This window comes from Varanus komodoensis, unplaced genomic scaffold (genome assembly GCF_004798865.1).
Source record: "Varanus komodoensis strain SLA01 unplaced genomic scaffold, ASM479886v1 scaffold33, whole genome shotgun sequence".
In the NCBI taxonomy this organism is placed as follows: domain Eukaryota; kingdom Metazoa; phylum Chordata; class Lepidosauria; order Squamata; family Varanidae; genus Varanus; species Varanus komodoensis.
In genome coordinates, this window is record NW_025335817.1 from 7,896,075 (window position 1) to 7,924,042 (window position 27,968).

The 27,968-nt window shown below is 39.5% G+C and overlaps 2 protein-coding genes across 5 annotated transcripts in view; one reads left to right on the forward strand and one right to left on the reverse strand.

Annotated features, from left to right (window-relative positions):
* USP8 (ubiquitin specific peptidase 8) overlaps positions 1–639 on the reverse strand; it is a 43,565-nt gene extending 42,926 nt beyond the window's left edge. Inside the window, exon 1 of the mRNA XM_044438574.1 lies at positions 510–639. The gene's annotated coding sequence lies outside the window, so the exon portion shown is untranslated. The remainder of the gene's footprint in view (positions 1–509) is intronic.
* GABPB1 (GA binding protein transcription factor subunit beta 1) lies at positions 531–27,968 on the forward strand. Of its 4 annotated transcripts, none has more exons than XM_044438577.1 (9): positions 531–663; positions 9,880–9,987; positions 11,814–11,981; positions 13,186–13,380; positions 14,132–14,279; positions 14,760–14,873; positions 16,646–16,831; positions 19,323–19,438; positions 25,165–27,968. In XM_044438577.1, the coding sequence occupies exons 2-9, from the start codon at positions 9,880–9,882 to the stop codon at positions 25,315–25,317; spliced, it is 1,188 nt and encodes a 395-aa protein (XP_044294512.1). In that variant the 5' UTR covers positions 531–663; the 3' UTR covers positions 25,318–27,968. The 4 variants fall into 4 exon arrangements, with proteins under 4 accessions (XP_044294512.1, XP_044294513.1, XP_044294511.1 ...); XM_044438578.1 differs by lacking the exon at positions 531–663 and adding an exon at positions 7,931–8,157; XM_044438576.1 differs by lacking the exon at positions 531–663 and having other exon boundaries at positions 14,132–14,243.

Consider the following 27,968-nt stretch of genomic DNA (forward strand, 5'->3'; position numbering starts at 1 on the left):
CATTGCAAGAAGGCAACTTCAGCCTCTCATCTCAGGAGAAAAGTCACCCTTCAGCTGCTAGAGTCCAGCCGTACAGATGAGAAAAACGCACTCCCTCAGAAAAGAGGCCATGAAGTCACACAGCTAGAAGTCAAACTGCTTCCTCTCCACTTCAGGCGGGAAAAAAAAAGATACCCACTGCTAGAACATGGCGGCTCCCTTTTTTGCCTCGACTCCCCCGCCCTTCTTCCGGCTCTGCGCCTGCGCAGTGCAACTCTCGGCCGCTTGTATCCCTCCGCCTATTTCCCCCCTCCTCTCTTTTGTCAGAGGCCGTTTGTGCAACAAAATAATCCCGCGCCCCGATGAGGGGAAAAGCTTCCCTTAGATTCGCAGATTAGGGGTGCTCAGTATCTCCAGACGAAAGGATTTCTCAGGAGAAGTGCCGCACTACACAGGCTTCCCAAGCGCCGCGCTCACTCTCCCGCTTTCTTCCCCTCCCCCGTGGGCCTCTCCTTCCTCCCGGGCCTCACCCGTCACGAGAGCGACCGCCTGTGTCCTTCCGCCAGGCGCTAGCAGGGACTTTTTTGTGGGGCTTTTGGGCGCCTATGAGAAGCGGCGGCGGCCTTGGGCGCCCCTGCTCGTCGTTCTTGTGGGCGGCGGCGGCGGCCGGGCGCGGGCGGCACGGTAAGTGAGGTCTCCTCGCCTCCTCTTCTCTTCCTTTCCCCCCACCTCCAATGGCCGGGCCGGCCAAGCTTTTCCAGGTCAGTCTCGCCTTTTTGTATAGGGCCCTTGTTACCGGATGTGGAAGTTGATCTCTTCTTCGCTGGTAAAAAATAATTCCACTTCCCCCGGAACCCGGCGCTTACCGCGGTTCCCTCCGCTCCTTCAAGCGCCCAACCCAGCCAGGATTTCCTGTCGGGGAAAAGCGGGTCCGGGAGAGGCCTTCCGGGGATCTGACGCTCGGGGGCCTCTGCCTGGGGAAACAGGGCCGGCGGGGAAGCCTCTGTCTCCGTCTGAGGAGAAGCTGAAGAGCGGGCGGGATGGGAGGGAGCCTCGCTTGGGGGGAGGGGGCGTATGTGCGCGCACACGATTTGCGCCCCTTTTCTCCGTGTTCGAACGTTCACACGTTTCTTCGAAGCCTGTGGTTCTTCTCTTTTCTCCGGAGCATGCGCCGCTCCTCCACCCGCCTACTTCCAGAGGCTTGCGGTTGCTTGGCTAATAACGCGTAAGACTACTAGGCAGCCCGGCCCTGGACGAAGGCCTCGTTTCTCGTGGGCTGCTATCCTAGGAAACACCGGCCGTGGGAAGCAAGCAGCACGCTGGAGAGCCTGACGCTTGTTTCTGCTAAATGCACGCTTATTTGGGAGTTTAAAAAACTAAAAGCACGGAGAAGGGCTCCTGAGTAAGAGTCGGTAGGATTGGGATGTGAGCTTACTTGAGAGTAAGGCTCGCCATCCTAAATGTAGCAGCTATCGAGTAAGACCATGGAACCCCACGAACTAAACGTGTAGAATTGCACTGTATAGGTTGGGATTGCGTATTGGCCTGCCAAGAAATGATCCGTCGCTCTCCATGCTCGCATCGGCCAGTCCCCTGGAACAAGCCGGTCTCGCTCGCACTTCTGGAATGCGCGATGCACACGCCTCATTCAATGCTTTCAGAGCCTACATGGGGTGGAAAAAGATTCTTCAGATTGCCTCTTTGGGGAATGGCTGACACGAACAGCGTTTGATAATAAAAACATATTGTCTCACTGGAGTTCTGTTGATTAGATACCCCTTGGTTCCATGGGGCCCCTTGGAATTAATGTACCTGCTCATGTAGTGTTGGTGATGTGACTGTATAAGTACCTTATTCTTTCAGATAGGGTTTAGTTCTTCGTTTAGTTCTGGTAAGGACAAAGCATGATTTTGAGAATGCTCATCTGTAATTAACAGAATAACCCCTCCTTTCCTCATAGCAGAGGACCTTACTTAGCTCATTGGTGGAATACATGCTTTTCTGGAAAAAATTCATTCTCTGAGCTTTCCACTTACAAAAATCAGGCAGTGGCAAAGCCTTCTGTCTGTGATCCTGGAGAACTGCTTTCAATGACAGTAGACAATATTGGGCTATATGAACAAACAGTCTGACATGGTACATGACAATTTCTTATGCTCCTATAGAATTGGAACCTAAAAACTACCTAAAGATAACTGTATATAAATGCCTTGTCACAGAAAATATTTACATAATATTTTATAATGTGTTTCTATCAGGTGATGGGAGTAGGAGCTCTATTTCTGAATGCTCTCTTTAACATTTAATTCTGGGATCCCTAGCTTTTTGTGTACAGCTGTGACTAGGGATCAAAACATGTCTTTCCTGTGTTAGTTTGATAGTTCTTTAAAAGTGTAATTTTCTCCAGTTAGGATATACAGCCCAGGTCACTGATAAGAGAATGTTATCAGAAGATACCACCATGCTAACTGCTTATCAGTATTGTGGAGCATAACTATTAAATTGAGTATTGCCTGTATACCTGCAGTCTTCCAGATAAGTAGTGGATTTAGGTCTTCTGTTTGAACAGTTTGTACAGCCTTTTATACGGTAGCATGCTACAAGCTTCACTTTCAAACTAGAGTTTCTCAAGCAAGAATTTTTAGATTCTTTCAGTAATCTCACTGACTTCAACAGGATTATTGCCATAAGTTATTCGCTCGACATGAATGAAAGCCTCTTTCATCCACATCCAAACCTATTGCCTAATGGATATTTAAGGGCTAGTTTCTTAATATTTACTGTATACAGGAATTGATTTCTGCAAAGGCACAAGTGTATGAACACTTTTCAGATTGTTAGGCATGCAGATACTCAAGAATATACTATGAGCACTTCAAAATTGCCTTTTAAAAGATGCAGTTCTAAGGGTTGACATTTTATGCATGCGCACCTGGATGAATTCAAAGGGACTTAGTTCTAAGCATGAATGCATTAGGATTGAACTGTAAGGAAAGAAGTGTTCTGCCCGAATCATTATTTCCAAGTAAACAATTTTGGCACTGAAATATTAGAAATATTTGGCATGTAAAAGCATTCATAATCACTAAGGTTAGGTTGTTCGGGGAACAGTATGGAAAGAATTCCAGTTCTGAAGTGATGTGTCTGTTTCCATATGGTTTATCAAATCTGTATTCTGTGCTGATCACTATTATGAAAATACTATTTATGCATCATACTAAAGCATAGGTAAATGAACCTAAGCAAACCTTGAGCTCTGTCCCCATTTTTGCATAGGATAAGTAGTTTAGAAGCTACTGCTTCTCCTTAAATGCAGTTTATCATTTTGACTCAACTGACACTAGTTGATGATAAATATGGGCTTCTCTGAAACAAGCCAGTTTGAAACAAGTTGGTTTGTTTCAAATAATCCATAGTTACTGCTAACTAGGCTTTGACCATTTAGATAAAATGACAAATCATAATGAGGCAAAAGCAGAAATGAAAGTTAACAAACTTTTCTTGACCACTACAGGAGAAGTAAAGGGGGGCAGGAGCTTATGAACCTTGGACTTGGTCAGCCAGTGTTCGTATTACTATGTGTGTGTGTGTGTGTGTGTAGTAGCAGTAGTGTCCCAAATGTATGTATGCAGAATTAGGTCATTGCTGGCTCAGTTCTTGCATATCTTAAAGCTGTTAACTTAAATTTAAGATGCTGGCTGCTTTTATTAAGGATAATAGAGAAGCTACACAGTGCATCTGCCTCTGTGAAGTTATTCTGGTAGGTTATAACTAGCTCTGTAGGATCACTAAGTTGTAATGAATACTGTCAGTTAAGCACTACATTTTAATACAGTGCTGAAATGAGAAACACACTGATTACCTTAAAAGCTTTTTAAAAGTTGCATGCATTTCTACCAGTATCTAAGTACTACCGCTGTTAATGAAAAGAACTCTTCAATCTATTCTCACATCATCCTTAAAATAGGCACTTCTAAAAGCTTTCCATAGACATACCATAACTTTATAAAACAGAGGCTACTTCAGGTGTGCCAAGGGCTTGGATGTGCCTTGGGTTTGGATATGTGTATCAGGACATCTGCTTTGAACGGTAGACACACATGCTAAATAGCAAGCAAGTCCCACTTTCAGCTACCTGTAAGGGGAATATTTATTTATTTATTAAAACATTTTTATGCCGCCCCATTCGCCGAAGCTTCGGGGCGGCTTACAACATACTTACCTGCCTGGGATCTTCATAAACATTTTGTAATGTCTAGAGTACAGTCCAAAGATGAAAGGATCCCAAATGGGTATACATCCTGGTGGGTAACTCAACTAATTTAAGCTGAGAGGTCAAATAACTGTTACAGCTACATCATCAAAAGATTACTGTCAAAATATTTGTTGAAAATATATATGCAAGTATTCGTTGCATAGACACACACATGCATATATAATTTTCTCTATGAAGTGGATGTCTGTATGCCAATCAGTAGAACTGAGTCATGTATAGATAAATTGAACATGCCAATTCCATAGGTATCCAGGAAAATAATGGTTTCTCTCTTTTACACCTCCTTGTCCCCAAAGATGGCAAATCCACAAAAGTTTTTAATATTTTTATTGTATAATTTGTTATATTTGTATATTTTGTTCTTGTTGTGAGCTGCCCCGAGGCTTTGTTGTGATGGGGGTGGCATAAAAATGTTTTAAATAAATAAAAAATAAAAAGTCACGAGGAAGAGAACTGTGGGTTCGTGGTGATCTCGTATGGCCTTAAGCCATGGCAGAATAAAAGCAGAATACAGGCATAAGCCCACAGTTTACCTAGAGGCCAGCTTGCTTTCCTTTATCCTACAGCCTGATGGAGGAAGGGTGATTGTTTGGAGGATGCATCCTTTGCAGTTTATGTTGCCCTTGCGGGAGCTTGGTCAGGATCAGAAGGGAACGGATTCTTAGGAGTCTAATGAAATCCCACTAAAGGACTGTTTAAGTTGTAAAAGGACAGAGCACCTAACAGCTTAATAACGTCCAAAGGGGGAAGGACAGAATCATTGGAAGCGCACTATCAGGAAACCAGACCCTGACTTCAAGAATGCTTTACATATTCAACATACTTCAGCACCTGTGGCATACTGTGAATTGCTGATCCCTGATTCTGAGTAGTTTAGCACATTATTGTGCTATAGAACAGCAGTTAAGTTTTCTCTCTTCCTCTACTATTCCTTGCTATGGGGTGTGTGGGTGCAGGGGAGGAGCACATATTCTGATATAATGCCATCTTGATTTGTTGTAGATACCAATTACTAACTAGGCATTTAATTGCTCATATTCAGGGAATACTGTCCTCTAGAGGGAGTTACTGCTGTACAGGATTCACAGTAGCTCAACAGCAGAGCACTTGCACAGCATACAAATAGTCCTCTGTTTAATGATAATACTAGTGAGAAGGGTTTCAGGAAGCATTGCTAGTAAAGGTCTTGGAAAAGCTAATACTAGTTAAAGTAAATGCAGACCTATGGTTAAAGAGCAATTGTTCAGATAAGATTATATGCATTGGATTAAAAAGTAATGGATTTTTTTTTATTGAAACAACCCCTACCCCACACACGCACACACACACAAGCCTTGAGCAAGCAGTCATATTGGTGCAATTTTTCTGTTAATCTTTGAACATTCCAGTTCCTTGTTTGTGAGATCACCTATGCTGCTAAGATTCACAACAATCAGGAATATTATTTCAGTACTCAAGACACTCAAAATACTTTGGGCCACTTGGAGGCAACTATAGATTGCTTGCAAACAGCCTAATTTTAATCTAGGGGAAGTAATTTGGTAGTCCCAATTTTTCAGATGCTCCTGAGGCTGTTCTGTTAATCCCAGAAGTGGGATGGCACTGGCAAGGAAAATAAGGATTGGGTCCCTTTAGTGACAAGAAGCAGTGACTGCACACCTTACTCTGATCTTTTTTGTCAAACTCAGCTTGTGAATTTCTTTGTAGTGGGGAAGTTTCAGTCTATTTTATCCCTGCAGCGTATTATGCAAGCTGGAAGTGACATGTAAGAATACTAGGTAAGAACTTTAGTTAGTCTTCCTCATAGAAAAGTATGCAAGATGTGTTTAAGCAAATGGGAAAAAACCTGTCCCAGTGGAACTTTCTTCCAGATTTATGTAGTCAATTCAAAAGCACCATGGAAAGAAAGGAGTTTTCCATTCTTCTGAGCTCATTAGAACTGTGGCTATTAAAAGCTAAGTGAACTGTGTGATCTTCTAATAAATGGCAAATACAGCATACAGCTCATTGTCCAAAGTAAAAGGAGAGAACAACACTACTTTGAACCAAACTCTACTACTTTGAATCAAGTCCAAAAAAGCTACCAAATAAAAGCAAAGTAATTCTAGTACAACTTCCATAACAACCCAAATATTAGCCGTCCAGATACCTGCTGGGTATTGGACAGGGTAAAATACCCAAACAAACAAACAAATAAATAATTCAAACTTATATTCAGCAGTCATCATGAGTTTTTTTTTTAATTTTTTACTAACCAGTTGCTATGGTGTTAATACTTCAATGCTGTAAAATAATTGCTCCATGTAATTCTCCACTAGATGGCCTCATAAATATTACAGATGATTGAATGTAAAATAATCTCTAACTCCAGTAGAATCAATTAAAATGGAATCCCTGACTATTCACTAACAAAATCAGAGATCCTCTGTTGATCACTGTGGGAACAGAAGCCAGAGCCAAGGGCAAATTCATTCTCCTTGGATAATATTCAAGGCCACTGAATGCTGAATATTTATTTAGACTTCCAGGCTAGCCCAGGTTTGGAGTCTGAATCAGTGAAATACCAGAGTTAAGCATGCCATCCAAAAAGTATGCCATCACCCACAGCAATTTACAACTGCTATCCGGGTCATCACAATATTACACAAAACGGCTGTAGCTCCTTTAACAAATGCTGCAATCAATGCTTCATTCTGTAAAGTAGTCATTTAAGATATATTACTATGTCTGATGGAATCAAGTGGTATTGTGGGGCAGTAATGATTGCAATAGAATTCACAGGATCAAAAACCATTCCTTTAAGTAGAGGCCAAACAGTTCAGAGCTTTATGTATAAAATCAGCTTTATGCTTATAAGACAATAACAGCTGATGAAGATGTTGGAGCATTTCTGTAAGATTGATTGATTGATTGATTGTATTTGCTGCCCCATAGCCAGAAGCTCACATCACTGTATTGTGTTCCAGTTTAAATTTCTGGACAGTTTTCAAGCAGGATTTTGCTAATGTTAGCCCATAGAAAGTAATGTGCAACAATTATCTGAATGAGAAATGAACATTTTTTTGCAGAAAAAGAAATTGGTAAAAAGCCACGCCAGTCACTGGAATGACCTTAAGGTTTTGGAACATCATGAAGCTGTGAAACTGAATGACCAGGTGCCTCTGAATGCCCAGAGACAATGGGATTTCCTAAATGCTTATGTTACTAAGGGATTACCCCAATTCAGTTGGTTCAACTGGCCTTGTTTCAATTTTATTAAGGGCCTGGCTGTAGTTGTACATTTTGTAGGCTTTGGATCTGATGGAAAGGCAAGTTGAATATTGCCAGCATTCTGTGTTGCTTTGCCAGTGAAAGAACAGTACTGCTACTGGCGTGAAATGAGACAGTTTTGTATGCTTCATTATAAACATGTAATATGTAACTTCTTAAGTCTTTACATTTTAACTCTGGTATATGAGAGTTTGAACTAGGTAGTGCTATTATTTATAACTGTTTTATATAACAGTTGAATCTTACACATGTGTACCTGGACAGATTCGTGAAGGAGGAGGCTATCAGTGGTTACTAGCCTTGCTAGCTATGTGGGACCTCCTTTAGCAGAGGTGGCGTGCCTGCATACACCAGTTGCTGAGGAGCTTGGGCAGGAGGAGGTCTTGCAGCCATCCTGCTTGAAGAATCCTGTGGGCAACTGTTTTGCCACCATGTGTATGGAGTGCTGGACTAGATAGACTTTTGCTCTAATCCAGCCTTGTATTTCTTTCTTTTGTTTTTTTTTAGGTTATTTGGATATATGTCTCTTCAATTTCAGTTGGATCTAGTCCCAGATAAGTTACATAGGTTTGGCATCCTAATGGGGAAGCTAGTTTTGATTCTTCACTCGTTTATGTGTGCAATTCTCTGAGGTAAATAATTACAGTGACCATTTTGCACATGAGAAACAGAGGCTAAACAGAGCATCCAAAGAGCACCCAAATGTGTATATAGCTAGCTGCCCAGATTGCCAGGTTACTCAGCCTTCCATTTGCTGTGCAGTTAGTATCACCGCATCTTCAAATCTAAACTGATTATACAGTAGCATGAGCTGTGTGACAGCCAGAATAGACATGATTTGTACTCAAACTATTATCACAATAAAATTTATTTTGCAAGAACTACAGCAGGCTGTTTTTCTAATATAGCTCAAGATTGGACATGGGGTCCATAGTAGTCATTGTTTTGTTTAAAACACTTAAAATGCCAAAACAAAACAAAAAAGGGGGGAAAGAAAAAAAATCAGATTCTTAAGAAAAACACATGGGCCACAATAAGTAAATCATCTATAGCAACACAGTAATTAAATGCAGACAATGGCTTACAATGAAAGCTGAACAGAGATGAACATCCCTTCAGTAGGTGAAGAAATTCAAAGCAAAGGGGCTACCATAGTCAGTGTCCTATCCCTGGCCATAATTGGCCTAACCTGACCTATTCTAGAAGGTGGAATAGGACACGTGGCATGGGGCATGATTTTCTAGCCACCAATTAAATGTTGCTGTGCCATAAAACAACTTGCTTACGATTTGAATCCAGAGTTCCTTCACTTGCCCATTGGATTGTTGAAGGAGGTGAAACATTGCAGCATATATCAGAAGTTCACCTAAAAGCCGTAATTTTGCTATGCAGGAGCTAGAACCTGCTAAGGAAGAACCCTAGCCTATAAATGTTCTTAAAAACATGAAATAATATCTGGTGTCATGCCACCAAAATCCACAGTTAGCAAATGGTGAGTTTGAAAATGTAGCAAGAATGAGCACTTGTGTCGGTTTCCACCTGCTTGCTCACATCTCATCCCTGGAATTCTGGGTTTTTGGGGGAATGCCCAAATCAGGTACAAATTTTATATTTTTCATTCTTTCACAATGAAGAGTTCTGGGATTGGGTACCATGTTAAAACAGAAAAGCAAACAGGTGTATTGCAATGGAAAAAACACTGGTGTGGGAAACCAGTATACACACTTTTGCTGCATTTCTAACATTTCACAGTTGTTTGCAATGCATATCTCTGGAGTATTCTATTACTTAATAGGTTTATGTACAGCTTACCATATATAAAAAACCTCTACATGCTTATACACTATAGTGACATTTTAAATAAGCATCTAAATATATTTGAGCAGAAAAGGAGTGCAACAATAGCACTGAATAATAGCAATAGCCATTACAGTTTTGCTCTTTTAAATTAGTTTATGTGTGTGTGTGTCTTTTTAACTTTTAAGTTTAACTTCTGTTAACATCCCAGAGAGCTTCTGCTATTGGGAGGTATAAAATGAAATAAATAAATAAACACGCACAAAACTGGACACCATAGTAAAGTTTTAGCACCTAAAATGTAAGCTCAAATGACTTAAAGCAGGAGTCAGGACAATATTCATAAATAGGCTTGAAGTATGGAACACATGGTAGATCTTCATCCGACCTCAGTCTAGTAGAAAGCTACTACTTTGGCTATTGAATGATGTCCCATGTTGCATGCAAACCGTTGATTTAGCACACGTATGCCTCATTTTTCAAGTATTTTGAAGCAAGGCTGACACTTGATATATGTTAAATGAATTAATTCTTTCTCATCTGAAATATTTTACTAGATGTCCTTGGTAGATTTGGGAAAGAAGCTTTTAGAAGCTGCACGAGCAGGGCAAGATGATGAAGTTCGCATTTTGATGGCCAATGGTGCACCTTTTACTACAGACTGGGTAACAACTGCATCTTTTTAATTGAATATTTGGTTTTGTACATGCACGGTTTGTTTTTATATACTGTTTTGAGATAAACTTACGAGTTTCAGTACAAAGTTACTGATCGGTACAAAGTTTATAATCTGTACAAAGTTACTGATTACAAATGAATTAATATAATTTGTAATCAGTATTATGTAGAGTGTATGAATTCGATGTTTGTGACAAGAACAAGTTCAGCTTAGACTTGGTCAGGTTTCTAAGGGTTTAACAGGCATTGCCCCACAAGGGATAGATTATAATTGTTACATATAAAGTTTTTGAGATGCTAATTTCTGCATCATTATGATCACCAGAAGCAACAACATAACATGTCAATATGTTGCACTGCACTCACTGTACCAAGTTCTGTGCTTGTATTGTGTAAGCATGAGTCTGCAGATTACATCTCTGTAAATACATTTATGTCAAGTTATAACTTAAGTTTTGCTTGAAACTTTTGATATCTCAGCTGGAGGCACTTTAGACTTATGTTCATACTAACTTGATTGCTAATGAGTTTCTTGTTAGGATTTTGATGATATTCCACTTGCATGATATGTTGTGGTATTTTACATTGATATATATGCTTGGAAACTCATTGGCAACTTGCTTACCTATAAAATCTTTGGCCATACTTGCACAAAATACTAAGGCAGAATTCTGGAGAACCCTAGCTTATTGTTTATAAGCAAGCTGGTTCCTCCTCCTGGCAGAAGCAACTTCAGTAAACAGGAACTCACCAACAGGGAAAAGTTTAGCAGAACCTGATTCCCAGCTTGTTAATCTTCTAACAAGCCAAGGATGAGAAGCTAGCTTCAAAGCCCTGTTTTCAGATTCTGCCTTGTTAGGGGAGCAACAAACCCAAGAGTTGCAGTTTGGATAGAAAGCTTTTTTTTCCTCTGGTGATTTCCTGGTTATGCTTCTGCTGGCGGGGGAGCCATGCAAGAACAACCCAATAACGTGTATCGGTACACTTACTCTTGCACAATAAGCCATAAATTATTGTGAGCCGCCCCGAGGCTTCGGCGAATGGGGCGGCATAAAAATGTTTTAATAAATAAATAAATCTTTGAAAGCCTGGCTTCTTGTTTTGTGCAAACATAACTTTCTGGGATGTGAGATCATCTGCCTGCCTGTGAAATACATGCATCAAAATAAGGATGACCATATTATTTTTCTGACCATATTTACTTATATATAGCAGGCTTTTGTATATACCCTAAAGAAAACATGAATCATTAATTCAAAGCAGAAGGCACATTATCTAATTTTCCTACTGTCTTCTTGAATATTTATTATTCATGAAATTGAACCTAGATAAAAAAGGTCTTTCTGTGTTCTGATGAAAAGTGGAAGTTGCCAAGAGCTGTGTGCATGTGAGCTTAATGAAAATAGCCCGGACCACAAGAGTTTGTAGACTATCTTTCCTTAAACCACTTCTACATTCTTTAAAAAGATTGTTGTCACTATGTGCTCTGAAGTTATCTCTGACTTAAAGCAACCCTATGAATGCATTCATTTGAAAATGTATTTTCCTTCAGAACCTCTTCACTTCTTCTAAATTCAAGGCTGTGGCTTCCTTTATGGAGTCAATCCATCTCATATTTGATCTTCCCTTTCATCTTCTGCCTTCAACTTTCTCTACTCAAAATAAATACAGTCTTATCAGTGTCATTAGTTTAGAGGGTGTTGGGGGAATTATGTCTGTGTTTTGTGTATTCTAGTAGGGAGACAGAGATAGAAGGAAAGCCTTACACACTTTTTTGGGGGACTAACAATCCACTTAATATATTGTCTTGCAGCTGGGAACATCTCCGCTTCATTTAGCAGCACAATATGGGCACTATTCAACCACTGAAGTGTTACTTCGAGCAGGTGTAAGTCGAGATGCCAGGACCAAAGTGGACAGAACTCCATTGCATATGGCAGCTTCTGAAGGCCATGCAAGTATTGTAGAAGTTTTACTTAAGGTACATTTTATACCCTTTTATATTAACTGCCCAAAGACTGAAATGCAACTTAAATACTAATTGGCATGAATAGGAATTGTCATTATTAGTGGTCTCAAAAGGAGTTATTTCAAAACATTGCCTAGAATTGAAAGGGCTCTTTGTGCAGCCTGGGGCTTTTCCAAAGCACCTCCTTATTGCAGTCTCTTTCCCAACTACCCTAGTCTCCAAAGTGTTCTGTGGACTAGAAGCATGTGATACATTGTACTGGAGGAATCTGTGGCATCACAGATGTGGATATTTTAGACTTGATAATGTACACCGTACAAGACATGTATTGACTATTGCTTATTAACCATTATACGAAAAGTGAAATCAAACCTTTGACATTGAATAATAAAGTAATAATGTCTTGCTACCCAGCACTCTTCTTTCCTCAAATAACCATTGATTCTGTGATGGGCATTAATTCACAGCATCCTTCCTTAGCCTACTTTGCAAATTAATTCTTACTATTAGTTCCTGAGAATTCACTGTGGCCCTGCTAGTGTCTTCTCTTTAATACAGTTTTCACATCTGTGAAGAAGAACTGTGGTGTAGTAGTTAAGAGTTTGGGACTGAGAGTCAGGAGATCTGGGTCCAGTCCCACTCAGCCATGCTCTTGGGTGAATTTGGGCCAGTCACATATTCTCAGCCCAGCTTATGGAAACAATTGAGAGGAGGAGAATTATGGGAGCAACCTTAAGTTCCTTGAAAGGAAAAAAGGCAGGAAATAAATATAATAAATAGATTAAAATATTACTAAATACATTAAACATTTTCAGTACCTCTTCACTTGGCATTTCATGAGAAGACATCTTATATATATTTATTGCATTTATATCCCAGCTTTTTCTACAATGAATTCAAGGTGGCTGTCTGTTTCACCCTCACATTCTAACTTCTGCAGTGCTACAAGAGAAGTTGCTTATGCTTCTTAGTGATGTCTGTATTTCTTGACACCGATACGCTGTGGGTTTTGTCTCAGTTATGCTGTTGTTGTTGTACCTGTAAAATGCTGTAAAATGCAAATAATGCCATGTATATTTAAGGATTTATCCAATTCATAGTGGTTAGTAGTCTGGTTAGTGACATGGTAACAGGAATGGAAGTAACTATTTGATTGACTGTGTTTCTCAATTTTTAAAACCAGGAACAAATGTGATCTAGTTTTTTTTTATTGTAGCATGGTGCTGATGTAAATGCAAAAGACATGCTGAAGATGACTGCTCTTCACTGGGCTACAGAACACAACCACCAAGAAGTAGTGGAACTCTTAATAAAGTATGGTGCAGATGTCCATACGCAGAGTAAATTTTGCAAAACGGCATTAGACATTGCTCTAGACAATGGATATGAAGAGCTGGCAGAAATATTACAGGTAACTCAAAGAATGCTTCCTTAAAGACTTTCCTGGACCTCCATAGCTTTTCCTTTCTGTGTAGTTTTGAATAATACAGTTATTTCCTATTCCATTGTCATGGCTTCTTTATCACACTACACTCTTCCTTATCCATTTAATAGCCTACCACTATAGCCTACCACTTCTGTATGGTTTCTGGAAGGTGCTAAATAGATTTCATTGAGTAGCAAAGGTTGTTATATATTAGCTGTGGTTTTTAATTGAAGCCCTTGGTTGCTATTCTTCACATAATCTGCTTAAATTTCATTGGCTTTTATGGATTTGAAGCAGCCGTGATGTGCAAAAATTGCAACTTTCACAACTACATTATATTCTAGTGAATCTAGTAAAAAATCCTATATTAGTTAACTAGATTACAGCTTAACTGGGTTTCTGGCCCTTTTAGTTATATAACTTGATGACATTCTTCAGCTGATTTATGCGAACAACAAAGTTCCCCTTCATTTTCGAGTGTGACTGTGTGTATGCCTGTTTCAAACACTATTTTTCTGCTAGGTCATCTCACAAGATTCCTTCTTCCCTACATAAGCCGAGCCTGGCTTGTAGTGCATGCCTTCTTCACAAAGTCCTCTGAGATGATGTATTAGTTTAATTTCTGTATGTCTGATTTATCTGCTGTGAATCATACTGAGAGTTTTCTCTCTGAGGATAATGTGTTATTCCTCTAAGGACTGTGGAAAAAAGATGTTATTGTTGTCTTTTGTTATAGATTGCAATGCAGAACCAAATCAACACAAATCCAGAAAGTCCTGACACTGTGACGATACATGCAGCAACACCACAGTTCATCATTGGACCTGGCGGGGTAGTGAACCTAACAGGTCTGGTATCTTCTGCAAATACATCAAATAGAGCAGGTATTCAGATGCACAGGGGATTGTAAATGACTCGTTCACCCAGTTAACCCCCCTAGTAAACTATTGGAAATAAAATGATGGTAAGGTTATAGCAAGTACATTGTTTCTTTTGTTGTTGTCGTTGTCATCATCTTGTGAATATCTGATTTTTAGAATAGCATTTCCGATGGCAGCAAATTACTTTCAAATTGCAGCTTTGCTTTGAAGTGATTATTTGCACATTCAGAATGAGACAGTGAGAGTGTAGAACATTCCTGGTTATTTCAGTAAAGCTTCAGCTTCATCTATGCAGAGAAGTATTTACCTGAAATTAAGCCTGTTATTGAAGGAGCGGAAAAGCTTGCTTGTGCAGGAGAAGTTGAACCACATGTCTGGTTCTGGATATGAGGACAAGATTATGTTCTTGCATATAATATTTGAAATGAATATTTATGTAACATTCTGAATGGTGTATGGTTTGTGACTGTATTTTCTTTGTAGATGACACAGGAGTGTCTGCTGTTCAGTTTGGTAATTCCTCAACATCAGTATTAGCAACGTTGGCTGCCTTAGCAGAAGCTTCAGCTCCACTGTCCAACTCATCAGAAACACCAGGTGAAAATATTATTTGAACAGATTCATTTTTAAATAATAATATTTTTAAAGCAATAAGAAAACGCACTGTTTGGTAGGCTGACAGGGGTGTGATTTAAATGGGTAAGATGGTACACAGGGAAAGTTCTAGCAACACATTGTCCTCCCCATCTAAAGTTTCATTCTCCCCACCTCCATGAGATGAAAGCTTCTATCTGGTCTTTGACATTTCTGACACAAATCATGTGCCAAAACTATAGAAAAGCCTCCCACTTTTTATATTCTTCAAGACCCTTGTAACACTGCTTGAATGTTTGAACACTGTTTGAATTGACTCTGTTTATGATAGCCTTTGTGCTTCAGCATTTCATTGATTCGTAACGGTCTCCAGTTAAAGCCAAAAAGGCAGTATAGATGGAACTCAATTAATTATACTTTAAAGAGCTAATAAGTGTCCAGGTAGAGGAAAAATAGTGCTGAGTGTTAAAGTGTTTTCTAAGGTTAAATAACTTTTGAATTGTGCAGTATAATTGAAGTGTAAGATTTTGCTATCTTATGAACAAGCTCTGACTCTTCGCGACCCCATGAACAATATTCCTGCAGGTTCTCCTGTCCTCTAACATCCCCCAGAGTCCACCCAACCCCACATCCACCTCCCCAGTAACCCCATCCAGCCACCTCAACCTCTGACGTCCCCTTCTTTTGCCTTCAATCTTTCCCAGCATCAGGGTCTTTCCCAATGAGTCCTTTTGTCTCATTAGGTTCAGTATCTGGCCTTCTAAGGAGCATTCAGGGTTGATTTCCTATAGGACTGACTGGTTTGATCTCTTTGCAGTCCAAGGGACTCGCAGGAGTCTTCTCCAACACCACAATTCAAAAGCATCAGTTCTTCGGCCTTAGCCTTCCTTATGGTCCAACGCTCACAGCCATACATTACAACTGGGAAAACCATAGCTCTGAATATAAAAACTTTTGTTGGCAGGGTGATGTCTCTGCTTTTTAGTATGCTATCTCGATTTGACATAGCTTTCTTAACTCAACTTGGTGTGGGTTAGGAGAAGTAACTGAGCATTAGCTGTGTCAACATTCACAAACAGATAACAGCTTAAAACAAAATAGAGTGCTTTTATTAGGAAAAAAGTAACATGCACACATGCCTTTCACACGTAATACAGAAGCAGACAGAGCTATACTTAAAACAAATCTGCTAGCAGAGGCCCTGTCTCCTCATTATCTCAAAAAAGTGTTCTTATAGTCCAGATAGAAGGCAAAGCCTTCAGATTAAACTTCCTTTTATAACCTTAAATCTTATGCTAGACCTGTTTACAGTTTTTTTAGGAAAATCAACAGGGTCTGAATTCAAGTAGTTTAGTTCCTGTAAGTGCTAGATACTTCATTTCCTTTATTTCTGATGTTCAAGCAAAAGAAATTGCTTATGTTGCTAACATGGCAACAGCCATGTAGAAGTAACAATGGTACTGAGAAAACTGCAGCTTTGCTGAAGTACAAAAGTATTTAGGAACACACAAACAGACACACTGAGTAGGGCAAAACCAAACCAGTGCGAGTGGAGCATGCTCAGTCACCATGGAGGCTGGCTTTCTACTGAAATATGAGTAGATGGAGAAGGAATTAGATGGGGTATCTGGAGGATGGCATGGTTGACTGAGTGGAACTGGGAGCAGGTGCCCTCCCTCCGGCAACCTTTTATTGTAGACTCCAGAGGTAATTTCTAAAAACAAGTTCATTGATACGCTTCTTGATTATATGCTTTTTCTTAAATCATGTAACAGTTGTGGCTACAGAAGAAGTGGTGACTGCAGAATCTGTAGATGGTGCAATCCAGCAAGTGGTCAGTTCCGGAGGCCAGCAGGTCATTACCATAGTAACGGACGGCATCCAGCTTGGAAACCTCCATTCTATTCCCACTAGTGGAATGGGTCAGCCCATTATTGTGACCATGCCAGATGGGCAGCAAGGTGAGTGGGAAGCAGGAGATAAAATGAGAACTGCAAATTCACTTTTGGAAAAAAGCATATGAATACATGTTTATACTTACATTTGGCTCCATATTCACTATATCCCACAAATGCATTTAGGGAAAAATGGAAAGGAAGCATACAGGCACATTATTTATTTATTTTTATTTATCTATTAAAGCTTTTCTATCCCACCCCCTACAAATGTCTCAGGATGGCTTACAATACAAAGAAGTGCTATAAAGAAAGAGGCTGGAAGGAGCAACTAGCAAAGGTCTAACATTCAATTTCCAAAATAGGTTAAAAGAGTTTCACACCGTATAATTATATTTTGAATACATGGGAACTCTGAAGTAAGAGGCAGTTATAGCGACCCTTGAACCTTTGATTCCTTTATAGCCCAGAAGTAAAGAAAAGCTTGAAGTGGGTTGTAAGAGTTAACAAATATACTCATCCCTTCACATTCATGGGGGTTAGGGGTGCAGGACTACTACAAAATGAGTAAAACCATGAATACCTATAGTGTTTCCCCACCCAACCTTAACTGTTGAACAAACATGTACTAGATTGTTCCCTCCCACACTGTGTGTGTGTCTGTGCACCCACTAGTGTAGCTGAAGTAACCGCTTTACAAATGTCTCTTTCCTTTTTCTTGATACACTGTATATACCAGCATATAAGACAACTCCCAATTTTTGCTTTGACCTCTTTGGTTTTTTCACCTTTTTGGTGATCGTGTATGCCTGTATATATGGTAATAACATGTGGAACAAGCAACCAGGAATCATGTTTTAGAAAATACCCATATATATCAGGTATTTTTTAGTCTACATGTGTCATCTGCAATTTTCCGCAGTAGGCTACCCTGCCAAAAAAATCAGTTTAATGTTTGATGGCAAACTTGTAAATAATCAAAATAAACCTGTGAAGGTTGAGGTGTGACTACATCGAGGTGATGTAATGGTCTCTGAGCAAGTTGTACTTTTGAAAGCCCTGGTTGCAAAGTACAGGATTTCCATGTAGGGAACATGATATACTGCCCTGGAAAGTTCCTTTTGGAGGTGACCTCTCCTTCAGGAAGCACTGAATAAGAGCAGTGGGGTGGGGGTGGGGAGAAGGTACTGGAACAATGGAAAGCTTTAACAATAGTGTACAGAGAATGATTTGCTTCCCATATGTAAAAAGAAGGAAATAAACTGTTTCCTGGTATCTCTGATAGTAACTGTAGGCCTCCTATAAGGCACAGCTAGACAAAAGGAAAAGAGATGAAGCTTTTAAAGGGGAGAATTAGGGAATGAGACTTAGCTCTGCTTCGCTCCTCCTACACTTGGCAGTTATCCCCTGCAAACACGCTTCTCCACCCGCAAACCATGCTCGTTTGTTGTTTTTGAGTCTAGTCAGGAATGGGGTGGAAAGCAACTAAAAGCAGATAGTGGGAGAGGCACATGGGACAATTAGCAGGTTGTGCAAGGCCAGGCATCCGCAATGTTCCTGTCCAGGGTGCCCTCCTCTGCAGCTCCATACAAATATTTCAAGATTGGAACCCTTTCATTTCTCTAGTCATATTTAACTCTGCATGAAAACATTTCCCTGCTTGCCCACTGAGACCATGCTGATTAGTAGTGACATGTATTTCATTCTTTGCTCCTGCAGCACCTGAACCTGATAGAAATGTGACACTAGCTAGAGTTAAGAGAACAGGGGTGTGGGATGGTGTGCTCCCTGACCAATTACTCCTATGTGTAAACCTCCTTCTCTGAATCTGCTTTTGGAGGTTTGACGGGTACTTAGCAGGGATGGGGCCTTTTTTGTGTTAATGCCCTGATCCTCATTATTAGTATCCTAATTGAAATGTCTTCTCCGGTGATACTGCTTGGTGCCTGCCCCACTTTTAGGCACCAAGTTAGCACTGTTTTATTCTCTCAAGCTTATGTTGGGCAGTAACAAGATTTTTGTCATCTGTTGTCCGCTTATTTTGTGGCTGTTAATTCTGTTACTGTCTTGTGTGTGTGTGCGTGTTTAGATTGATTTAATTTTATTTTATTTGACATTGCTTTATTTTGTAAATACCTTGATGCCCGTACAAGTGAAAAACATGGAAAACTACAGTTTATCATGACAGGATAACCACAGTTTGTTGTTGCAACCAAACCTACAAAAAGTTTTTTAACCATGGTTTATTTGAAAGCATCCAACTTCAAACCATGGGTTATTAAGCTGACTTCTTTCAGCAAAACAGAGTTAATATTAACCACAGTTTGGGCTTCAAATGTAATGCTAAACTGTAGTTAATCAACAATGGAAGCCAAAGCTTCTGATCTTCAAGAAACTTCTGAATGTGTTGGAAAAAGGCAGGACAGGAGCCAGGGAAATGTTTGAGCCTGAAGGTTGCTGCCACCCATTTCCACCACCGTAAACTGTGATTTATCACAACATCCAAACACAACCAAAATAATCTTCATATTTTGATGCAAACTTATTTTAATTGAAGTACTTACAGTACCGGCAACAGACATTGCTGAAGAAACCGTGATCAGTGAAGAGCCTCCAGTCAAGAGACAGTGTATTGAGATAGTTGAAAATCGGGTGGACTCTGCAGAAATAGAAGTAAGAAATCTGTTAGCTGAGATGTTTTATGCAGATTTTCTAAACTGTTTCATTTAGTTTATCTTTACAGTTATTTTTGTATTTCCACAAAATAAGGAATTTGTCATTCCATTATACGTTTGTCTGTAATATATCTGTTTACTGTGAATGAGTCATGGTATGTGGTTTGATAGATGGAAGTACAATCTCACAGTTCCTCAGTAAGAACTCAGAATTTGGTCTGAAAGGAGATCCAATATTCATGCTATTCTTATTAGCTCAAAAATGAAAAATGTTAATTACTATGCCTAAAAGTACTAAAGGTTTGGTATAAAATATGTAATAGATTTAAAGAGCTTTCTTTGAAATGTGAATAAAATTAAGATACTTTTGAACTACCTGTATTTCTGTATTGGCAGTTTTACTGCTGATTTCAACTTTATTTTGATCACAAGGCTACCCATACTGTAGCTGTGGTAGATAATATTAGGCCATTGTATTTTCAAAATTCTATTGTATAAAATACCATTTTGTGGTTTTTGAATGGCCTGGAAGACTGCATTATTATGATTTGGTAATTAAGTTTAGATAGTGTATTGACTATGTTGTTTCTCTTATTGTGGTATCATGTGAACTTTCTTTATTGTTTTAAGGTATTAGTGCAAGCTTTTCTTGCTGCACTTTTTTTTTAACATGGGCAAAGTTTTATATGTGCAATTAAAAGCAAGGATTCTGTTCACAAATTAGTTTTGTTTCTTATTTGAAAATGTAAGCTTCTCAGTCACAATATTTGAGTGCTTTTTAGATGCTTCATGGGCTCACAACAGTTCAACCCCTGTTCTATGGGCTGCTCAGTGTTGTACTAAGATGATGCTTACATCATGGGGTATTGTCATTAATATGTTGCTTTCTGGCTCAAATCCTCTGTCCTTTGCTATAAAATAGATACTGTTCTGGCTTTCATTATGCTTAGAAGTTTCTCTTTTATTATTAGAATTGTACATTGCCATCAGGTTACAAGTTGCATTGCAGGGGAAAGATAAACACAAAGCACCAACCTGAGTAGCTTGTAGCCTATATTTTGACAGTGGTGAAAGCAAGGGGTATAGAAAGAGGCAGGATCGCTAGGAATAATTGTTAGCAAAATGCTTTGTTCCATCCATGATGAAGCTGAGGGTTAAAGCCACAGGCTTTCCAGAAAGGCAGGTTTTGAAGAGGAATTTGAGGGAGGAGAGTTGGCCCCATATACTTATTTGTTTATTTACTTTCACATTCCCATAGGACCCTGGTGATTGAAAAGTGATTTAAATTGTTGAAGGCAGGAGTTCTAAGCAAGTGTGAATAGGCAGAATATCTGGGATACAAGAGACTTCAGGGCATTAGAAGTGTCATCTGACTAGCAGTTAATAGGTTCTTAAATTCTGTAGTTTTGTGTATTGGGACACAATACAACAGGGTGATATGAAAATTGACAAGAAGAAAAGTGGAATTTGGAATAGGGAAAAGGAGCTGATTCTCTAAAACTATGTGTAAGATGAACTTAGATTACATTCTTGGAAGGTACCCAGAAGTAAATCTTGTTTACTTCTGGGTACCTTCCAAGAAGTAAATCTTGTTTACTTCTGAGTAAATCTTGTTTAAATGAGGTTTACTTCCTAGTAGGCATGTTGCAAGCAAAAGTAATGATCATTAATGGGAAAGAGAATGAGGATTTTTAACTTCTTGTTTCATTTCAGCAAAGCTGTATTTACAGAGGGACAAAGCCTTTTTAGTACTACCTTGCGATTAAAGTAGAAACTGTAGCTGAAATTAGTTTATTTATAAAAGCATGAATTAGTTTATTTATAAAAGCTTATTTATACAAGCTTTTATTTGTATAAAGGTCAGAACAAAGCCATTTCCTAGGTAATTATTTTTAATAATGAAGAAATGCTAGCTTTTCCATCATGGAAGATGGCAGCATCTCAAAAACCTGAGCATTTGGTTGACCAAGAATGCTATCTGGGATATTCTGTGGGATGGAAATAATTTTCCTTGCTTTGAACTCTCAAGTAGTTTTCTTCCCTGTCATCAAATAAAAATGGAGGAGGTAGGTTTGATCTGCAATTGACTTGCTGAATAATTTAAAATCAAAAATTCAGTCAAGACACTATCCAAGCAGTCTCCCTTGGAGAAATGGATGTAAATTAAAATCCGGGGTTAAAGCTCATGATGGATGTACTCTTTGAGTAAGACTATTAGCTGGGGAACAGAGATTATAGCAACTGATAGCCCTCTGCTGTAGAAAGATAATTTTGCCATCTGTGGGAACAGAATTAAGCCTGAAATCTTTTTCAGAGGTTAGGCTTACAGTAGTGGTTGTCTATCAGTAGGTTCTTTTCTCTCCCCCAAGTATACAGTATCCTGTGCCACGATGCAGCTCACCATCTATTGAACCCCTCAGTTTAGTCCTATGCAGCTTTACCATGCCTTTCCTTGCAGTAGACATACTTTTCCCTTTAGCTTCCAGTGGCTGCTGTCAGTTCAGTCCTAAGTCTCTGATGTCTCAGAGAAAACAAAGGCACCAACATTAACAGCTGAGCAATGGTTCTGTGAGAAAGGGACCAGCTCCCTGGGTGATAGACTGGGGATGGCCAGGTTGCCTGGCCCATTCCCGTTGTTATAGGTCAAGATCATAAACACCATATGGCCTTGGCAGCTGCAGCTATCACCATTAAGTTACTTTGAATTGGGAAATACAGGAGGATGCTTAGACCAAGATAAAAGAATGAGAATACTCCAGTCTGTTTTTCTAGACTGCTTCCTTGGTTTGAAACACATGAACAGAAGGATACCTTGCTCCCATGCAAGGACATGTTTGACCTGTGGACTCAAATATGTTGTTTCCCCAGAGCACAGATTAGTGATATAACTGAAAGATGGCCAAGGTTCATGCAGCCCACAGACACATACCCCTTCTTTCTGATACATGTGGGGAAAATGACACTGCCAAGCGGAGCTTTACAGAAATCATGTCAGACTTTGAAGCTTTGGCGAGGAAAGGGAAGAACTTTGGGCCCCAGATAGAAAAATACTCCAAGTGAATGCCTGGTTATGAAGGTGGTATTGATGTGAGAGATTTGGATTCTGGTACCACAGGCTACACTTCGTGGAAGATGGACTGGTGGCAAAGGATGGGTTGCACCTTATAAGAACAGGAAAAAAGGTGTTTGGCACAGCATGAAGAAGTATATCAGGAGCACTCTAAACTGAATCCTAAAGGCGAGGAACAAGTACACCTGGCTGCAACATAAGACAAAGGCTTATGCACCAGAACAGAGGGAGCATCTTGAACAGTGCAGGGAATGCTTATCAAATTTGCAGGTGACACAAAATTGGGTGGAAAAGCTAATACCCTGGAAGTCAAAAAGTCTCAAGGTGATCCTGATAGGTTTGAACATTGGGTTAAAAAAACAGAATGAAATTCAGTAGGGACAAATGCCAGGTTTTGCACCCAGGAAAAAGGAACTAAGTGCAGTTTTACAAGATGGGGAATACTTGACTCAGCAATACTGCAAGTAAGAAGGATCCTGGAATTGTTGTAGATCACAAACCGAATTTAGGCCAACAATGTGATGTGCCTGCAAAAACGGCAAAGAGTGCATTAATAGATGTATCACTTCCAAATCATGTGAAGTACTAGTTTCCCTTTACTCAGCATCGGTTAGGCCTTCTCTCGAGTACTGTAACCAGTTCTGGGCACCACAGCTTACAAAAGATGTAGACAAGCTGGAAAGGGCTCAGAGGACAGAAACGAGAATGATCCAGGGACTGGGAACAAAGCCCTATGAGGAGAGATTGACAGAACTGGGTGTGTTTAGCTATGAGAAGAGAAGACTGAGGGGAGATATGATAGCACCCTACAAGTACCTGAAAGGCTGTCACAGAGAGAAAGGACAGGATCTCTTCTTGGTCATCCCAGAATACAGGACACAAATTAATGGGCTCAGGTTACAGGAAGCCAGAGTCCAGGAAAAAAATTAGTGAGGGAACTTGTGGGCGCTTTCACACTAGAGGAATTCTAGATGCAGCTGGACAGACAGACAGACAGGAGAGGGATGGTTTAACGTGGTGTCCTGCACTGAGCAAGGTGTTGGACCTGATGGCATTTTGGCCCCTTCCAACTCTACTATGATTCTCTCACCCTTTTTGCTTCTGGACAGAATGCAGAAATGAGGGAAAATACACAGCTGGTAGGTGGATAGATTGTACCCACTGAAGGCAAATTCAGCCACTCTATACATATTTGTGTGAAGGGCCATAACAAATACCTCCAATAAGTATGTAAATAATTTCAGAGTGATTAAAGAGATGAAGTGAGAGAGCTGTGTGTTTTTGTTAGTGTGTTCTCCTGGCTCATGAAGCTTCTATAGAATGCATCGTCTAGCGGGTAGTTGCATGTCTGATGTCACAGACGGGATTCGCAAGTGAAGAACCATGCCGTAGACCTAATGCCTCTGAAGCTACAGTGGACCGTGAAAGCCTAGTGGAAAATAACAGCCCCAGTGGGAACTTGGCAGACTTTAGAAAGTCCTGAGAACCTTGTCTGAGCTTTACAACATGAAGCAATAGAAATATTATGTAGGTTCTTCCGGCTCATGAATGACTCTTTGTTCATGCACATTGTTTGAGTGGGTGTGGAGTTCTTTGATGGAAGGTCATTGGCTCTAGACAAGTGATGCCACTTGTGCTTTGTGATAGAATACACTGGTATGGTTGTGAGCCGCCCTGATATGGTTGTGAGCCGCCCCAAGGCTTTGGCGAATGGGGCAGCATAGAAGTCCCCTAAATAAATAAATAAATCAGTTAAATGTTTTAAATTTAAAATAATTTAAATAATCTATAATTTAAATTTAAAGGAGAAGAGAAAAATGGTGATCTCGTCAGTCTAAAATTCCAATCCTTGCTGCTGCATGTACTGCTCAGGTTCAGGGCACTGGGGTGGGTTGGTGGGGTTAAATAAACTGATTTGAGTGTGTGTATTTAGGCTCAAAGTTTCTAGACCACTGGCTTTAATCCCTCTGTTAAACATAGTGTGTAAATCCTAAAAACAGGCTGCATTTTCAAGAATAAAATCATGGCGTCTTAAGCAATGAACAACAGCTACTTTGACTAGAAATCCAAATAGTGCAGCCTACTCATTTCTATCCCTGCCGCCTCCCAGCCAGGTTTGCTAAACATCAACATTGCTTTTAAATGATACTTCTGTTGACAATCACTTCTGGACAATAATATTTTGCTTAAACTAAAATACAAATGAACCTTCTAACCTGAATACAGCAACTTTGCCAGCAGACAAACCAGGAAGTGTTCTATTAACTGTTGTTTCTCGACGTGTCTCGGTACGTCCTGAGATATTAAGCCAAAACTATGGCTTCATATACCAGATTGTTCTGACACTGTTAACCATGGTTTCCTGGTTCAGAAGCAAAGAGAAACTATAAATGATAGAGGACTTGCTGGTTTGTTCTCTTGCTGAGGAAAGGAAGCAGTGAATGCAATATGTGGGGTTTATTAAGCAAGATATAATGATCCAGATGCAGTATATTTTAAAATATTTTTTCTATGTAGAAGTTCCAAGTATATGCCACCAGTTTTCTGTTTGTCTTTAACAAATTAACATTTGCAAAAATTTACAAACTAGTCTATTGATTTAATTTCTCACACCAAAGACATTTGACTAAATCTTTCTGTTTTATATTTAATAGGAAAGAGAAACTTTACAAAAACAGCTGGATGAGGCCAATCGAGAAGCACAGAAGTACCGCCAGCAACTTCTCAAGAAAGAGCAGGAGGCAGAAGCCTATAGGCAGAAGTTGGAGGCAATGACTCGCCTCCAGACTAACAAAGAAGCTGTTTGAATGGTTGAAGCAAGCGTTTTATAAAGCCAGTTAAGGAAACTGCAGTACAATCTGGACCTGCATGCCATATAGGCATGGACCCAGGATTATATTCTAGAGAAGATGCTACAGGTTTGAAACTGGACTTAAGCCATGAGCTCTGATGAATTTCTTGTATCATAAAAACCCCCTCAGAATTTACACATTTTGTGCAAAAAATATTTAAAAAGAAATACTGTAAATAGTTGTTTTTTTACAGTTCCAAAATTCGTTGCTTAATCTTTTTGAAGGGATCCACAAACATGCAAAACCAATGTTTTGTGACCTTTTTGATTTTAGTATAAAACTGCTGAAACACAGAACAGTTTTAAGGGTGATAGCTGTTGATTTAAACTGACAGTGTAAAAAATGAATTATGTGACAGAACCAATCCTGAGAGCTAGCAGCTTAGATATCTGAGTCAAATATCTTTCCTGAGTGGAAATCTTTTGTACAGCTTTAAGTAGTTGCCCAGAATCTCTGAATCCTGCCCCTCTTTTTTAGGAAAAAAATGTAATTTTTATATTTAATTCCTGATATATTCAAGTAGATTGACATGTATATGAAGCTGATATTTTTTAAACTTTTCAGTTTGTATATATGCTGCATGTTTTTTAATAATTTCTATATACATCTTACATAAGTATTTTTCAGGAAAGAGGAGGGAAAATTATGAGAAAAAAGGTTTAACATACAGGTCATGGATTGTGGGGAGGGAAACAAGCTGGTGGATCATTGCTGGGCTTTTCTTTAAATTAGGAATGGCATTTCTTGGAGGAATGTAGGTTGGGAGAACTAAAAGAAAACCAAAACCAGTATTTATGTAATATATGAATAATTTGAAACTATTATGGTCAGAGCATGAAATGTATACTATACATTTCTAGTATATCTTACAAAATTGGACTATAATTCTGCAGGTAGAGATCAAGCAAAGAATGTCTCCATAAGACTTCTCCTCCCCTATTGTGTTACCACCATTGGAAAGACTGTTTCTTGACAGAATATTCATATTACAGGGCTATAAACAAGGTAGATGCAGTGAACACCAAAAGATAGTAGGTATGTGTAATTTTGATTGATTAAAAGCAGGTACAAATAAGCTGAGCTCATAAAAACAATTGGCAGTCTATGTATACAGACAGGTAAATAGGAAACCGGCTGCTGGCGTATAGTTGTACAAATTACTGAAGAGGGTGGAAGCAATTTACAAGAATGAGGTCAGGGAAAGAAATAAACATACTACATTCCACGTCTCAGTGAAGAACACAGAGCAGGCCTTGGCTCAAAGAGTGCCCAAGTCACAGTCTGTGCAGCACAGCAATAACATGGTGAGATGCCGCAGGGGATACGGAGTTCAGCTGGAGTCTTTGGATGTGTCTGCTCACACTGCAGCTACTCTTCCTACAAGCTGGGGCCCTTGTTGGTTTTCCTCACATTGCTGCTCCTCATACTGCTCTCCTTCCAGAAGTGTGACTTTCATGTATGAACAATATCAAAGGTGGGAAAGTTGAATTCTCTACAATTGCCCTGAAATGAAATGAATGAAAGTAATCAAGAAGAAGATGGGCTTTGAATGGAAATCAGTTCCTCTGCTCATTTATTCCTTCTGTTCTGCAACTGCTGTGATCTCTCATCTCTTACGATGTCAGTATAGTTTGGAAAGGAAAACGTTTTTGTTTGTGTTGTTAATGTTTGTGCCCACTCAACACATTGAGTAGTAGTCAGAATGTTATTTTTCTTGTTTTTCTTCACACAACAAGCTGGAATCAAGATTGCCCTAATCATTAATTCTGGAGACAGGTTTCTGCACTTAATATCATCAGTTAAACAGCAGCGGCGGGGGGGGGGGGCATACAGAGAGGGCTAGGTTGGCTCTATTGACACCTACATATATTTCTGACAGATATGATAACATTTGGATCTTTTAAGTTACCAAAAATAAGAACCTTTGTATTTTCAGTGTATAATGCTTTCAATCTTCAAAGCATTTAATATCAGCAGATAGGAGGGCAGTCCTAAACGATCATACATATGAGTAGTTCCCAGTTGGTAGAAATATTTCTTTCATAGGATTGAGATCTTAAATCTTTAGTACATCTATGAAAAGTAGATAGGTAAGTAGCACTTGGTCCCAAATGGGAGACAAATGTTAAAAGATGTGCTAAGGGCCTCACGACTCAAATGTGTATTACGCACATACAGCAGAATGCAGAGTAGATGGAACGGTACATTACAGATTGATGGAAGCTGCTGCCATTTTTGAATGCAAGAAGAAAACTAAGTATAGTGGGGAAATATCTATTTAGAAATGTGTTCCCTCACTTGCATTCTCAAGTGGTACAGTCATCTCACTGCACATTCGGACATTTGTGGCTTTCAGACCTTCACTTGGACCATACTGCCTTAAGATTATGGAATGCTACACTGCATTACACTTCAAACGACCGTGCAGCTTCTTTATTTCAGAATATATCTTGTATTTGATTTGTGCTTTGCTGTGTCCATGTTTCAGTGCTTTTATGAAAATGTATAACTTTATAAATCATCTAGATTACCTATACAAAATAATCGCCCTTAAAACTGTATTCTGGTCTACTTTTTCTATTTACAATTAAATATCTTTTCCACAA